The sequence below is a fragment of the Sardina pilchardus genome, chromosome 11, assembly GCF_963854185.1.
Source record: "Sardina pilchardus chromosome 11, fSarPil1.1, whole genome shotgun sequence".
Taxonomy (NCBI): Eukaryota; Metazoa; Chordata; class Actinopteri; order Clupeiformes; family Clupeidae; genus Sardina; species Sardina pilchardus.
In genome coordinates, this window is record NC_085004.1 from 7988431 (window position 1) to 8005930 (window position 17500).

The window sequence follows — 17500 nt, forward strand, 5'->3', positions numbered from 1 at the left end:
TGTGTGTGTGTGTGTGTGTGTGTGTGTGTGTGTGTGTGTGTGTGTGTGTGTGTGTGTGTGTGTGTGTGTGTGCTAGTGCCTTCACTATCTATCAGAGCTAGCACAGAGATGAAAGTGACAGATAGTACAGTACTCTGCACTCATACATGAATATATCAGATTGTTTTATTTTCCGATTAAGCTGATCGGGGGAAAAGCCCATTACATTAATTTACCATTTCATAAAAACAGTAAGGGAATGAGCTGTTGATGTTGACTTCCGGTTTAGATTCTGGATGTGAAGCTGATGTTTATCATGTATGGTTTGTCTCCATAGAGACCAAGTCACATGACTGTCAGTAGTGGAGTTATCAGGGTTGAGGTCAAGATAGGCAAAATGTTGCAATGCGCAAGATTACGCAAGCTCTTTTAAAATAACATGTTTTCTCTTTTTCAACGTTTTCATCAACTTCTCATTCTTATCTTTATTTTATCTGAAAATTAGTTGAGATGGATATGTTGCACTCACTGAAAAAGGTTTTGTTTCCTTTATGCCCTGAAAACAGCATGCATGATTCACCATGTTTAGTTCTAACAGCAGGTTTTACGAACAAGTTTGCTCCTGAGACCTGAGAGGTCTTGAAAGTACTGATGAATAATGAGGTCCCGGGCCTTGAGTTGATATCCAATCCGAGTATGCAACATCTATTCTACACCATTTTTTGGATATCAAGCTCCATGACACCGAGGCAGATAGTCATTGTGTCGCTTTTATGTCATATTTTATCAAGTGAGACTTGTCATCTGGACTATAAATTGGCCTCACGTGTGTGAGCCACTCTCCTCTCCACCCTGCAGTTAGAGTGCTGTCTAATTGCTCATTGTTTTCGTCTTCGGTGGTGACAAATGTTAATCAGTATCTCTCAAGGCTCAAGGTGACATCCTCAAATGTGTTTGTTGTCCTCCAGTCATGGTGTGCTCTTAACCTTTAAAAGGGTGGGTTTTGAACATTCTAACACAAGATTCCATTCCGCAACAATTCAACATTCTAAAATTCTATGTAGAATTCAATGAACCCAGACATTCTTTAGAATGTTAATTTTCCAACACTCCAAACACACCGGTGTGACGGTACACTCTTAAGGGACATCACTTAACTCCCAGATATTTGCACACCTATGTGTTGGCTTCACATTAACACCTCAAACGTGCATTAACTTTTGATACTAGTGTTGGCCATTATCCCTAACGTAAATGACAGATTTAATTTAATTGTTGATTACATTTCATTTTAATCGTTGACAACTGATCAATTAGTTCCTAATCATTAAGTAGCTTGTGTGTTGATTAAACATTACAATGTAGATGTTGGATTTAGGTTGTTTGCGCCACTCAAGTGTAAATTGTCCAGTGTTCACTCCAGTCGAATGCACAAGAGACCTGTGGCCTGCTTCTGTGTGCTTTTCATCGACAATTGAGCTGTGTCTCACGGTTATATTTTTTCTAATCTGCATTTAAATTTTTGTGTCAAGTCAATTCCCTTCCCTATCACGCCTCTCAATGAATATCAATGAACTGGCTGCGTCAGTAGTTGAAATGGGGTTTCAGACCTTTATTGAGCAGTGTTCAAGGATGCAATCTAATAGGGGAACACAGACACTCTTAAGACCACCAATCACCCATATGGGAAGGCTCGGGAACAAACAAGGTTGTGTTTTTGTTGTGGGAGTATAGACACGGTACAAACCACTTCTAAAATGTCCAATATCAAACAAGCTTAATGTTTGGTAATATATTTGGCATGTTATTTAGTTATTTGTTTTTTTTAATCTCATAATGATGTGTGTGTGTGTGTGTGTGTGTGTGTGTGTGTGTGTGTGTGTGTGTGTCTGTGTCTGTGTCTGTGTCTGTGTCTGTGTCTGTGTCTGTGTCTGTGTGTGTGTGTGTGTGTGTGTGTGTGTGTGTGTGTGTATGTGGGTGTTTTCATGTGCCTTTCTTACAGTGTGTTACAGCGGAACAAAATTAGCCATCTTCATGACCAGGCTTTTTCTCCTCTTCACAAACTTGGCGAGCTGTGAGTTGGATTCTCTCTGAAATGTCATTCCTTTTCTCTGAAGCGGGTTTACATCCTACAGCACAAAAACACATTTACATTTACGTTTGACCTACCGTAATTGTATTAGCACACACCCCTGCTCCAATTAGAAAGTCAACGTATCTCTAAGGCAAGTCTTTCAGCGAAAACAAATATGCCATTCTCCCTGGCAGATCTAAGGGGGGGAAAAAAGTACCATTTGCTGAAAGAAAATGCCTGGAGACTACCCTGCCAGGGCTGCAATTTCAAAGGACTTCATCTATTTCTGTCAGTAAATGGTGTGTGTTCTTTGCAGGGACCTGTCCAACAACCGCATCACAGCTTTCCCACCTCATCTCTTTGTGCACCTGCTAGATTTGCTTCAGTTGTAAGTGTTCCTTGATCTCGGTCTGGACTTTGGCTTCTTTAGGCCGGCGCCCACCGGACACGGTGTTCAGCGGTGTGGGCTTGACGCGCAGGATGTTAGGATCATTTTCTAACCCCCCTGTGCGGCTGCTGCGCGGCAGGCATTTCTAGTGGGCTTTGCGCCGTTAAAAACAATGGAGTTCTATTTTTTTTCTTGTCACTGCGTGCCGTGTACGTGTCTGATGGGCGCCAGCCTTCATTATCTTGATTTTTTGTAATAAGACCCAGAAGCCTTTAATCTTACTAACATAATATGGAATTGTGGTGATTGTGATATGGCATCATATTAATTTTGTTATCTGTACAGGAATATCTCCTACAACCCCATTCTTGATCTGGAGGTGGATCATTTCGACAACCTGCATAAGCTAAAATCATTGTGAGCAATCTCCTAGCCTAAAAATGAATTTTACAAAAGCTGCAGTGAAACTTTACTGTTCATTTCTATGTGAGGGAAACACAGAGATTGTGAATCTCTGAAGATAAATATTTCACATAAGCTTGCGGATCCATAGGCCTGTGTTATGAGTTTGAATTTGCAGTCAACCATCTGCTGACGCACATACAGTTATATACTGTACTTCATGTTGATGTTTGAAGTACAGTATATAACTGTATGTTTGAATGGATTCCTGAATGTGTGTTCTGAACGCAGTCTGTATGAAACAGAGTAGACAGAGGGGTTATTTTAGAAAATATGGCTTCTTGAACATGCTCCTCTGATTCAGATGAAGTAGGCCACACTGGTGCCTTTTTGCTTCTCCTCTTACAGGAATGATGTCCCATTTTAGGGCACACATCAAAGCATTACCCTGAGTAAGAGTCTGTGTGGAAACAAATGTTTGTGTTCTGAAGGGAGAGGAAAGCAAAGAGAGAGAGGCTGCATTAACGGAAGAGGAGCCGTCATTTGAAAGGCCCCTAGCTCTTCTGAGTGTGCACTGCTTGGGGAATGATGACGCTGTTTCCTTTCCTGCAGGGTCATTGAGGGAATCGAGATTGGGAACATCCAGAGACGCATGTTTGAGCCCCTCAGGAACCTCACACACATGTAGGTGTCCTCACTGCTCTGTTCCCCTGTTCCCCTGTGTGTGTGTGTGTGTGTGTGTGTGTGTATGTGTGTGTGTATGTGTGTTTGTGTGTGTGTGTGTGTGTGTGTGTGTGTGTGTGTGTGTGTGTAAACTCCATAAATATGCAAGCTGAACCGATGGCAGTAATATTTGAAACCCATTCAATTAGAAAATGGGTTGAAGCTTTGCATGCTATAAACCTGTTTATTTCTTTATCAGTGAAGCCAAGATGTATTTGAATTAGTGGTGGGCCGTTATCGGCGTTAGGGCCTTTCTGTAACTACGGGCACTTTTGAATTCCCTAACTGAGGAAAATAAACCCTTTTGAATTTTAATTTAAACCATTACATCATGTCCAACAAACATGTAAGTACACAAATTTGGAAAAAGTCATGAAGATTTTAGTTATGAAAATGTTTTTTTAAATGATTTTGTTAATTTGTTTCTCGGGGAATGTCATTACCGCAACAGAGAAAGAACAGTAAATGTATCCATATTTCTTTTAATTTTTTCACACAATTTCCTCACCTTTGTATTCACTGCAATCAACTCTTACTTATCATCTTCAAAGAATTTAATAAACATGTTAAAATAGAACATTTTAAGTCTTCCTGTGTACCAGGAGGGGAATCAAGACCGTTGACACAAATGTCAATAGTACTCATACTCACAAAAAAAGCTAAAATGACAAATGTATATTATTTAATATTGCTCCAATATGTAGTCTACATGTTTGACAACTTTGAAAAGATTTTTGTGAACACATGTTTTTTTTTATGATTTTCTTAATTTGTTTCTCAGGGAATGTCATTACCGCAACAGAGAAAGAACAGTAAATTTATCCATATATTTTTAAAAATTTCACACAATTTCCTCACCTTTGTATTCACTGCAATCAACCCTTACTTGTAATCATCCTCAATGAATTTAATAAACATGTTAAAATAGAAAATGTTAAGACTTCCTGTGTACCAGGAGAGGAATCGGACCGTTGACACAAATGTCAATAGTACTCATACTCACCAAAATAACTAAAATGACAAATGTATATAATTTAATATTGCTCCAATATGTAGTCTACATGTTCGATAACTTTGAAAACATTTTTATGAACACATTTTTTAGAAAAAAAGAAAAGAAAAAAGATAAATGCATTGCTGCGGTAATGACATCTTGCTACAGTAATGACACCTTGTTGCGGTAATGACAACAATTGTGAACCGAGCAAAATGTCTGTACAGTGTCACAGTATATGTGGATGTTTGAAATTGAACACAACACAGGCACATAGGGACACAGGGACAGGGTAGTAGGCAGTAGTGCTAAAACAGCTTGAAAACACTATTTGGTCATTTTTTTCTGTATAATTATGGACAAAAATTGACCAAAGGGTGTTTTTCTGAATGAAAATACATCAACTAAGCCGTGAAAATGGTATTTTTCATTGATCAAGCATATATATTGGTCTATTAGTTATTTACTATCAAAATCTTCATCAAAAATGAAAACATATCTAATCTAAGCATCCTGAAAGTAGAGTCCCTGGCAGAAGTGCTGCGGTAAAGACATGCTGCGGTAATGACATTTAAGCTAATATTGAAGAAAAAAGACATCTAGCAAGGTCTGCTGAATTAGCTATTTCTCACACTCTCTTATATACACTAGTTACATTTTAATATTATTTTATTTTTAACATTTTATGCAAAATACAGAATTACTAGGCTGCCCGGTAAGGACACACAATAAGTACTACATAGGGAGTTATCATATTTACCTTGATTTCTCCAAATTTTGGGACACGTATTGTGGAAGGTCAAACTATGTGAACAATGTGGTCTCCTGAAGTCTTTGGTGTCCATGGAAACTAGATTTGTTTGGCTTGGGGAAATATGTTTTTCTATGGCATTTCATAAGTGTTGCGGTAAGGACTCAAAAGTTAGGGACAGGTGTATTTTAATTTTTAAATCATATAAATAATGTTGGAAGACAAAAAAGAACTTTAGCATGATTAAAAGTATATTTTTCTTTAATAGAATACATTTTTTTTATATTTTTTTATTTTTAAAAAAAGCCCTTTTAAAATGTTTAATCATGGATTTTGTCGTCCGGGGACACAACCAAAAGGCGTGTTTTGACATGTTAAATGAGTTGGAAATGTTATTAAATCACATTTTTTGGGGATTCTTTTTTTTGTCAAAGTGTACCATACCACTGCACATACATTTCAAAAACATTTCAGTTCAAATTTTGAAATTTATGTTCATTTTCATTCTGGGGACTTAAAAATGCCCGTAGTTGCAGAATGGCCCGTTAACGTGCTGCGTTATCGTGCAACATATCGGGCGATAAAAAAAATATCGGCGTTAATCTATTCTCAAAGTTGGGCTGGGAGCTGGGTCTATACCACGCAAGCTATGATCACTTTCACCTTGATATCTTAGCGCGAACGCCAATGTTTAAGAGTGCGCCTGAAAAAAGTCTAGGTCGCACTGTTGCACCTGACGCTGCTCGGCTGTTTTCTTTCACAAGTTGTCATTGTAGACTATGCGTGCAACTTTACCAAACAGTAACCAATGATACATCCTCCCAACATGGACGATAAGCTCAGACCCCTCCCGAATCGGCACCTGATCGCTCATTCCTAATAGAAGTAACCCCCCTCTCCTTGGCCCGCTTTCTCTTGCTCTCCCTCTCCCTCTCCCTCACTCTCCCGTGCGCCGCGCGCTCAATGGACACTCGCGAGTCGCGACCCGCCCCTCGACATGCACATTTAGTCCAAATAAAACATTCACTATGGTGAAAGCAATGATGCATATAGAAGACGTTAGCTAAATTAATATAAATTCCGGTTAGCATCATTGCTGCAGAAAGTTGATTAAAACTCTTACATTCAAGTCACTCTTGCATGAGTTGGATGATAATCTCAATACCAATGTTTTCCAACTCCAAAACTCGAAAGGAGAAAAAGTATTAGCCCACATTCAAACTTACAGTAAACACACGTGGGGAAACTGAGCAGTCCAACTAGTAAACTATGATAAACTAGCCAACTATGCTACTTTGTTTACATTTTGAGGTTTCAAGCAGACAGCTGAATTAAAGAGGCAGAGTTGTAATATGAATAGTAGGCTGCAATCTGCATAAAGTGTGCTGTCATGAATATCAGACATTTCAGTATGTAGAATAGGCTTATATAAATAATTTTGTAAAGAAAAAAATCTTTTATTGTGTTTCAAGCTTTTTCTAGACTTTTTGTTGTTAAAAAAACATTATATGAAAGGACAGCAATAAAAAGGTGACCTTTTAGCGTTAAAGGCGATGCAATGAAAAATGTGGGTGCACCTAAATTTTGCGCTGGTGCAACCTAAAATTAATCTAGATTAATCTAGATTAATTTCAAGATTACAGTGAGATTAATCTAGATTAACAAAATTAATCTATGCCCACCTCTAATTTGAATCAAGGCTTAACCATACCATGCATTCTTTCACTCCAGCATGGTGCATATTCTCCCCTGGATACTGCTCTTAAATGACAGAGTACACCTTGACTTCTGCATCAGGATTAAATATCTCACAGCAACCGTATGTAAAATAGGGACTTGGGGAATTTCAATAGGGATTTTTGAAAGAGTTCATGTTAAATTGCTATGATGAAAACCCTCTCTTAGGAAACAACTAGAACATCTCTTTCCCCTCTGCTGCAAATGGAGCCTGTTCTCTACTGCTCCTAAAACATGCTCTGTGTGTTGGATTCTTATCAAGATTAAAAACGAAAAAAATGACTAAACTAGATTTAGTTAGGATCAGTTATTATCCTATCCTATCTATTTAGTTAGATAATAATTTCTTATTTAAGTGTTCGACTTTACACTGTATACAGTGGGGAGCACATGCATTTGATACCATGCTAAAACAGGAATATAAAATCATCATTTGACAATTGATCTTAATGCCTTAATTCAAAAAATGAATAAAAATCAAACTGCCAAGGACACTCATTTTCTTTGTGATTGAAGAATGTATCGTTAATAAATAAATGTTTTCCTTAAATGCTAAGGGAAGGAAGTAATTGATCCCCTTTGTAACCCTATGGGAATTTAACACAGGGTTAACATAGGGGCAGGCAGATTTTTATTTTTAAAGGCCAGCTATTTCATGGATCCAGGATATTATGCATCCTAATAAAGTTCCCTTGGCCTTTGGAATTAAAATAGCCCCACATCACATACCCTTCACCATAGCTAGAGATTGGCATGGTGCTTTTTCCAGTAGGCCTATTCGCCTGTTTGATTTGCATTGAGCTCAATTACAGGTACCTTAATTCCGATAGCCAAGGGAAATTTATCAGGCAGATAGAGTCAGGCAGATTTTTATTTTTTAAGACCAGCTATTTCATGCATAATATCCTGGATCCATAAAATAGCTGGTCTTATAAAAATAAATAAAAATCTGCCTGACCCTATGTTAACCCTATGTGTTAAATTCCCATAGGGTTACATAGGGGGTCAAATACTTCCTTCCCCCTAGCATTTAGGAAGAACATTTATTTATTTAGGATACATTCCTTTATCACAAAGAAAATTGGTGTACTTAGTGGTTCTATTTTTACTCATGTTTTGAATTAAGCCATTAAGATCAATTGTCAAATGATGATTTTATATTCCTCTTTTTAGGCAACTTTAGCATGGTATCAAATACATTTTCTCCCCACTGTATATCTTATTTCTAGATTATTATCTATAGTTATCTATATTCAAGAAATATTGTGAAGTGAAATCATCTTGTTGCATGGACAGATAATTTAATTTGTTTTGAGTACCTTTTACCTCAATTATATCTCGTTTGTAGACACTCCTTTTTTGCAGTGTACTTCTCTCTTCTCCTCAGTTATTTCAAGACGTTAACATGTTCTGCTGTCCTCTCTTCTCCACAGTTACTTCAAGAAGTTAACATGTTCTGCTGTCCTCTCTTCTCCTCAGTTACTTCAAGAAGTTAACATGTTCTGCTGTCCTCTCTTCTCCTCAGTTACTTCAAGACGTTAACATGTTCTGCTGTCCTCTCTTCTCCTCAGCTACTTCAAGAAGTTCCAGTACTGCGGCTACGCGCCTCACGTGCGCAGCTGTAAGCCCAACACCGACGGCATCTCCTCGCTAGAGGACATGCTGGCCAACATCGTGCTCCGAGTCTTCGTGTGGGTTGTCTCGGCAACCACTTGCTTCGGCAACGTCTTTGTAATCTGCATGCGATCGTACATCCGCTCGGAGAACAAACTCCACGCCATGTGCATCATCTCGCTCTGCTGTAAGTACCACGCATCTACAGCACATGTTGAGATTTGTACAGAGATTTGAGCTCTGAATATTAATCCCTGTTTAATTGCCGATGATTTCCACCAGATTGTGCTACCAGATGACAAATGCCCTCTGTAGTTTTTGGGATGGTGGAATGAAATAAAATATGAGTGTTTGTGTGTGTAGCTTATTTGCATTTGTATTTAGATTTGTGTGTGTATGTATGTGTGTGTGTGTGTGTGTGTGTGTGTGTGTGTGTGTGTGTGTGTGTGTGTGTGTGACTGTGCGTGTGTGTGTGTGTGTGTGTGTGTGTGTGTGTGTGTGTGTGTGTGTGTGTGTGTGTGTGTGTGTGTGTGTGTGTGTGTGTGTGTGTGTGTGCACCCTTCTATATGGACATTAATCAACACTGAAGTCAGAAGTATCTTGTTTCATTTCAACTCTCTTGACAGAAATAATCCATTTGTGGCCTGGTCATGCTCCCTTTGGTTCCCCAGTCCACACACACACACACACACACACACACACACATACATACAGTACACACACACACACACACACACTCACACACACATACACATACACATACACATTTACACACACACACACACACACACACATACACACACACACACACACACACATATACACACACAAGCACATATATACACACACATACTGTACACACACACCATCTTCCTCTGAGTCCACACACACATCCAGTCCACACACACCATCTTCCCCTCAGATCACTGCACTCGTGTCCCTGTAGGTTCTCGTTGTGTCATGTGCTCCTTGGGGTCCCCTGCAGTTCCCCCAAAAGTCCTCTGATGTGTCGGCCCGCCTGGCCCGCTCTCTCCCCACGAGGAGCTCTCCATCACCGGCAGTGCTCATCGCCTCCCTCTTTTGTGTGGGGTCGTCTCCCCGGGTTACTGAGCCTGCGGTCAACTCCCCTGGTTACTGAACCGTCTCTAACGAGAGCAGCCAGTAAAATGCAGCTTTGATAGATTTCTTGGATCTGCGGACTTCAAAGAGGCCATCGTGGTGTGACATATGTAGATATAAGCGCATTCAGTGCTCTGTTGAGACATACAGTATGTGGCGTAGCCATCGTTCCCCAGATCTGAGGCATGTGTAGAGGAGACGCTAATGCATTCAACTTTGATGTTGCAATGCGGTGCCTAAGCGAGCAGCGGATTTCCTGCTGATTTGGTTTGCTTTAGATGAATCGAACCCAGCTGGCCTAATCTCACATGTGGCCAGGCTGTCAAGCACACTGAGAAATATCAAGGATCACAGATACCAGCTTTGATGCCCATTTGGTGTTTGTGTGTGTGTGGGGTGGGGGGTGGGGGGTCTCCTCTCGTCTCCTGTCACTCAAGACTGAGACTGGTCCTCTGACCGTGCTCTTAGCTCAGTGTCCACAAGATCAGTTCGGATTGACAGCTGTCTGCATTGTCCACAAGATTACCTCTGATTGACAGCTGTCTGAATGTTCTCAGCTAAGTGTCCACTAGATCAGTTCTGATTGACAGCTGTCTGAATGTTCTCAGCTAAGTGTCCACAAGATCAGTTCTGATTGACAGCTGTCTGCATAGTCCACAAGATCAGTTCTGATTGACAGCTGTATGTAGTGTTCACAAGATTACTTCTGATTGACAGCTTTCTGAATGTTCTCAGCTAAGTGTCCACTAGATCAGTTCTGATTGACAGCTGTCTATATTCTCGGCTCAGTGTCCACTAGATCAGTTCTGATTGACAGCTGTCGTATGTGAAGCTCTATGAGGACCACAGTCAGACGCATTACCCATTATTTTGCTTGGAGATCAGCTTGGGACACCAGTCAAGAACACCAGTCCAGATTGTGTAATCTATCCACGATATTCCGCAGCCAACAATGGGGGTCGCCATGACACCGAAACGGTTTTCTATTTCCGGCGAAGCTGCATTGTATCTGTTTTAACGTGACGGTTTACGGTGCTTAACATATCATAACGCATATAAAAGTAAACTTTTCCATTTTATATTGGTTATATATGATGTAGTATATACATGCCGAGGGCAGAATTGTCAACATTTCGAAAGAAATCTAAGTTGAGGCATAATCTAGTTCGCTACGGAGAACGCACATGTTAACAGAATGAACGGAAGTTGAAAACCGTATCGTAACCATCGCAACGATACATATTTCCGGGTTAAGGAATAAGGTGGATACATATCACGCTATTGATAAGCTTCTCCTTACAGACCCATAAACCAGCCTGTGTGGCCTATTACAAATCGACCTGTAATTGACCTTGTGTCATGCTTAGCCTGTGCGTCAGATATGGGCAATGTGCACACGCACACACACACAGGCACACACAGGCACACACACACACACACACACACACACACACACAGGCACGCACCCAAGCATACTGTACACACACACACACAGTGTCCTCAGCGTGCTCCCGTGTGCTCCCGCAGGTGCTGACGGGCTGATGGGCGTGTACCTGTTCATGATCGGCGCGTACGACCTCAAGTTCCGCGGCGAGTACAACCGGCACGCGCAGGCCTGGATGGACAGCGCGGCATGCCAGGTGGTGGGCTCTCTGGCCATGCTGTCCACCGAGGTCAGCGTGCTGCTGCTCACCTACCTGACGCTGGAGAAGTACATCTGCATCGTGTACCCGTTCCGCTACCTGACGCCGGGCCGGCGCCGCACCGTCACCATCCTGGCGGTCATCTGGGTGCTGGGCTTCGTCATCGCCTTCCTGCCGCTCGTCTGCAAAGGCGTGTTCCGGAACTTCTACGGCACCAACGGCGTGTGCTTCCCCCTGCACTCGGAGCAGCGGGAGACGGAGGGGGCGCAGATCTACTCCATCGTCATCTTCCTCGGTACGGTGGCCTGGAGGGGACAAGAAGGGGTGGGGGGGGATCACTGCTAGCGGATTGTCTTTTGTTTAGTTCACATCAACATGCATCTTGTATTTTGTTTGACTTATGTACTGTATTAACTTGTCAAAGCAGACCAGTCCCTGTTCCCTTGCTAAGATAAAATAGAAGTATTGAACAGAAGAAACAGATTGTGTGGGTGATGTTGAGATGGACGTATTGGACAGAAGAAATAGATTGTGTGGGAGATGTTGATATGGTGCTATTGGACAGAAGAAACAGATTGTGTGGGAGATGTTGAGATGGAAGTATTGGACAGAAGCAAAAGGTTGTGTGGGCGATGTTGATATGGAAGGGAGATGTTGAGACAGTGTTGCTGACAGTGATTGTGAGTCTGATGCAGAGCCAGACTGGCATATGTGTGTGTATTTGTGTCATGTGTGTAAATTGTGTTTTACCCCGTCTGTCCACAGGGCTGAATCTGGCAGCGTTCCTCATCATCGTCCTGTCTTATGGCAGCATGTTCTACAACATCCAGAGAACCGGCACGCAGACCACCAAGTACACTAACCACATCAAGAAAGAGCTGACCATCGCCAAGCGCTTCTTCTCCATTGTCATCACAGACTCGCTCTGCTGGATCCCCATCTTCATCCTCAAGATCTTATCACTCATGCAGGTGGAGATCCCAGGTGAGCCAGACAGCACTGACCACGTACAGCACTGACCACTAGACAGTACTGACCACCTACAGCACTCACCACCTGCAGTACTGACCACTAGACAGCACAGACCACTAGACACCACTGACCACCTACAGCACAGACCACCTGCAGTACTGACCACCTGCAGTACTGACCACTAGACAGCATTGATCAGACAGCACTGACCACCGGCGTCTCTCCACAGGGCACTCTATGCTCTGGAGGGACATAGTGTGCAGATCCATGAGATATCAATGTATCAATGGAGCTGACTGGGAAAGAGACTCAGATCCTCTTAGGGGGATCAGGGCCATATCTGGGCCAAATGAGGGCCAGAACAGCGCTAGATACAGGAAGAGTTAGGATCAAAAACAGGGTTAAACCAGTGCTAACAGTCTGACATCTGTTAGAATGAGTCTACGGATACTCACCTTCAAAGCCCTCCGAAACCTTGCTCCCCCTACATGACTCCGAGCTCCTTCCCACTCACTTAGATCCTCTGACCAAAGTGGTTTTACTATCCCCTGCAGCAGACTCTCCACCCTGGGTGACAGGTCTGTTAGTGCCATGAATCATGACCCCCAAACTCTGGAACGCCCTCCCCCATCCTCTTCATAACTGTCCTTCTCTTCATTTCTTCAAAGCACATCTCAAGACTATTTTGTTTAATTAATGATCACTTCTCCTCCACACCCAACACATAGCCCTGTACACTTAGCTTCTCTTTGTTGTATAGTTTGGTTGTTGGTTTGTTTGTTGTATTTTCTTGTGGTTTATTGGTTAGTTCTTTATTTTCCTTCCATTATGTGAAGCGACCTACTGTAGGTTTGAGAAAGGCGTTATATAAATTAAACATATTGTTATTATTATGACCGACGCTATGATACCGTAACACTGGGGCACATGCGGTACATCTGGTTATTATTATTATTATTATTATTATTATTATTATTATTATTATTATTATTATTATTGCTATGCATGACTTAGCTTTAAACACAGGTGGAATCGACACTTTCTCATTGTAATGCAGAGCACACTGCTGAAGAAGGCACAGTGATATGGAGGAGACTTTTCATCACAGGGGGCATTAGTAGAGGCCTGTTTCTACACCGAGTTCTGAAACTCTACTTCAGAGGAATACCAACCAGCAAATGAGCAGATAGCACAAGACAAGTCCGATTTTTTGTCATTTTGGGACATACAGCTTTCATTCCAAGAAATGTTTGAAAAATGCAGTGTGAATTTGAATAAAATCCCCATGAGATTCCTGTTGTGCCAGTAATGATGACAGATCTGTAGAATATTAACTCAAGTGAAAGTGTTGGAACATTACCATATAATTCCCACCGTGGCAAATTGTGATGCATCAGTTTCTGTTAGATCTGTTGAATTAAGTGGTCTGTTTAACATCCATTTGCTTTGGGCATTATAGCCCTGTACCAAAACCTGTGTGGAAACTTAAGTGAAATGAGGGAAGCTAACTCTCAGTGTATCTCTCTCTCTCTCTCTCTCTCTCTCTCTCTCTCTCTCTCTCTCTCTCTCTCTCTCTCTCTCTCTCTCTCTCTCTCTCTCTCTCTCTCTCTCTCTCTATCGATCTATGTGTGTGTGTTTGTTTGTTTGTGAATTCCCCACAGAACACACATATACACACATACAGTACATCCATATATTATTGACTAGCACACTAGACTGCTGTACCTAATTGACTAGCATTGGTATGGATGATGCTAGCTGACCCACCCTCTAATTAGCAGCTGGCGCACACCTCACCTGAGGAGCTTCCTCATTCTGCACACGTCTTGCTTGGACTGTCATTCTGGCTGCGTCCACTGGGCCAGGGCTCAGAGCACTTGACCACCACAGGTCACAGGCTTTGCAAATGCCAGCCGGTCAAGGGATGACTTTGCTGTTTGACTCAGCGCCTGATAATAAGCCCAGTCTAGAGAAGAGGCCTCGTGTCAATGTGCTGTTGAGTATTTGAGAGTTCTCTAACAAGTTGAGCCAAGCTTTTGCCATAATAGGATTAGTTCAACCCCTCAACACATAGAAAAACTGTTACTGATTGCTCTGGAAAGGATTAAATGTGACAAGCACAGTCATTTAACTTCCTCTTTTCTCTCTTTTTTTGGCCTCTCTCTCTTTCACTCCCACCTCCTTTCTTTTGTCTTTCCTTCATCTTTACTTTCCTCTCATCCTCTCGCATCCTTGTTGGCCCTCTCTACCTCCACTCTTCTCATCTTGCACCCTCCCATCCTGTCCTCTCCTGACTTGTTCCCATCTGTCACGAATTGGCAGTGATCTACATTTCAACAGCCACATGAAAGCAGTAACTAAATCAGCTTTTTACCACCTCAAAAATATTGCCAAACTTAGAGGTCTGGTGTCAAAACATGATTTAGAAAAAAAAGTAATTCATGCCTTTATCTCCAGCAGAGTTGATTGCTGCAATTGGCTTTTCACAGGCCTCCCTAAAAGACTATCAAACAGCTTAAAGTGATACAAAACACAGCAGCTAGGGTTCTCACAAAAACTAAAATAACTGAACACATTACTCCAATTTTTAAGTCAGCGCACTGGCTTCCATTAAGTCTTGACTTTAAAGCATTACTGCTTGTTTATAAATCAGTAAATGGAGCTGGACCTGAAAGCCTATCAGACGTGCTTCAGCATTACACACCTTCTCGACCTCTCAGGTCTCAGAAGAAAAACCTGTTAGTAAAACCTACTGTTAGAACTAACATGGTAAAGCAGCTTTTAGTTGCTAGCAGTTCAGCTCTGGAACCAACTTTCAGACATCAAAAAGGCCCCATCTGTAGCCATTTTTAAATCTAGATTTAAGACCAAGCTGTTCTTAGATGCCCTTTGCTAACCGCACTGAGTTTCACATTCTGATTCTGTCTTTAAATGAATCTACTTTGTGTATTTTATTTTGTCTTTTTGATTATTCTTTATTTTTAAATTATTTTACCTTGTGCGTTTTTTATGTTTTCTTTTTTATTGTGATCTTTATGCTTTGAACTTGTGCTCCTTTAGGCGGGGATCACATTAGCCAGCGGCAAGCGGCAGCGGCAAGCAGCAGCGGCAAGCGTAACGCAGCGCTCAGACCATAATAATAAATCTAAACATTATATCTCGTTCCTAAGTTCAATATTTGTTGCTACGTCCTTAGACAAATCTGATTGGTTAAAATACCTAAACATTCCAAAACTGATTGTGACGAGCCGAGCGTTGCGCTTCAAAGTTGATCCAAGTTCAACTCACAGTTTGCTCAACGCTAGCCGTTACGCCAGCGTTGCCACCGTTCCGCTGCTGAACCATAGAGAACAATAGGAAACCTGCCGCTTGCCGCTGGCTAGTGTGATCCCCGCCTTATGCTTTTATGTAAGAGATAATGTATCTCTTCTCTTCTCTCCTTTCCTCCTGCTACCTTGAATCATGTCCTCTCCTTTCTGGTCCCCTCCTCTGCTCTTCCCTCTCCTTCTATCCTCTCCTCTCTTTCTGTACTTTCCTCTTCCTTCTCTCCTTCTATCCTTTCCTCTCTCTTTTTATCCTCTCCTCTCTCCCTCTATCCTCTCTTCTCCACTTCTATTATCTCCTCCTCTCCCTCTATCCTCTCTTCTCTCCTTCTATCCTCTCCTCTCTTTCTATACTTCCCTTTTCCTTCTCTCCTTCTGTCCTCTCCTCTCCTTCTCCCCTTCTGTCCTCTCCTCACTCCTTCTCTCCTTCTTTTCTCTCCTCTCTCCCTCTATCCTCTCCTCTCTCCTTCTATCTTCTCCTCTTCTTTCCTTCTGTCCTCTCTTCTTTCATTCTCCTTCTCTGCTCTCCTCTCCCTATATCCTCTCCTCCTATCTTCTCCTCTTCTCTCCTTCTCTGCTCTCCACACTCCTTCTCTCCTTCTCTGCTCTCCTCTCCTCTCTCCTCTCTTCTCTCCTTCTATCATCTCCTCTTCTCTCCTCCTGTCCTCTCCTCTCTCCCTCTATCCTCTCCTCTCTCCTTCTATCATCTCCTCTTCTCTCCTCCTGTCCTCTCCTTTCTCCCTCTATCCTCTCCTCTCTCCTTCTATCATCTCCTCTTCTCTCCTCCTGTCCTCTCCTTTCTCCCTCTATCCTCTCCTCTCTCCTTCTATCTTCTCCTCCTCTCTCCTCCTGTCCTCTCCTCTCTCCCTCTATCCTCTCCTCTCTCCTTCTATCTCCTCCTCTTCTCTCCTCCTGTCCTCTCCTCTCTCCCTCTATCCTCTCCTCTCTCCTTCTATCTTCTCCTCTTCTCTCCTCCTGTCCTCTCCTCTCTCCTGTCCCTTTCTCCCTCCTCCCTCCTCCCTCAGGCTCCATTAGCTCGTGGGTGGTGATCTTCATCCTGCCCATCAACAGCGCGCTGAACCCCATCCTGTACACGCTGACCACGCGGCCCTTTAAGGAGACGCTGGTGCAGGTGTGGGCCAACTACAAGCAGCGGCGCCCTCTGCTGGGCAACCGGCCCGCGCACCTGCGCTCCTTCACCTGGCTGGAGATCGTGCCTCTGCAGGAGGGGAGCCAGGCCACCACCACCACCATGATGCGCACCTCGCCGGACCTCCTGCCGCCGCAGCCCCCCGACGCCTCCTGCGCCTCCGCCACCTCCCAGCTGCTCCATGAGGTCGGCGCCGGCCAGACGTGAGACCGGACCGGACCGCACTGCACCGCACTGCACCTCCCCCCGGCCCCCAACCCCCATACAACTGTGCTACCTACTTCACCCCCAGCACCATGTGCATCTGGAAGTCATCTGCTGTGAAAAGAGACTTCATTAGGCATATGGTGCATCCGTATGAGAGGCAGACCAACAGACTTCATTAGGCATATGGTGCATCCGTATGACAGACAGACCAACAGACTTCATTAGGCATATGGTGCATCCGTATGACAGACAGACCAACAGACTTCATTAGGCATGTGTTGCATCTGTATGAGAGACAGACCAACAGACTTCATTAGGCATATGTTGCATCTGTATGAGAGACAGACCAACAGACTTCATTAGGCATATGTTGTGTCTACTGACAGACCAAATAGACTTCATTAGGCATATGGTGCATCCGTAT

The 17500-nt window shown here is 42.7% G+C and overlaps 1 protein-coding gene across 1 annotated transcript in view; it reads left to right on the forward strand.

Moving 5' to 3' along the window:
• rxfp1 (relaxin family peptide receptor 1) overlaps positions 1 to 17076 on the forward strand; it is a 90534-nt gene extending 73458 nt beyond the window's left edge. The window contains exons 11-18 of the mRNA XM_062549922.1: positions 1982 to 2053; positions 2370 to 2441; positions 2787 to 2858; positions 3456 to 3527; positions 8620 to 8849; positions 11309 to 11719; positions 12190 to 12408; positions 16745 to 17076. Of these exons, the coding sequence (XP_062405906.1) occupies positions 1982 to 2053; positions 2370 to 2441; positions 2787 to 2858; positions 3456 to 3527; positions 8620 to 8849; positions 11309 to 11719; positions 12190 to 12408; positions 16745 to 17076 (1480 nt within the window). The remainder of the gene's footprint in view (positions 1 to 1981; positions 2054 to 2369; positions 2442 to 2786; positions 2859 to 3455; positions 3528 to 8619; positions 8850 to 11308; positions 11720 to 12189; positions 12409 to 16744) is intronic.
• The last annotated feature ends 424 nt before the right edge of the window (positions 17077 to 17500 follow it).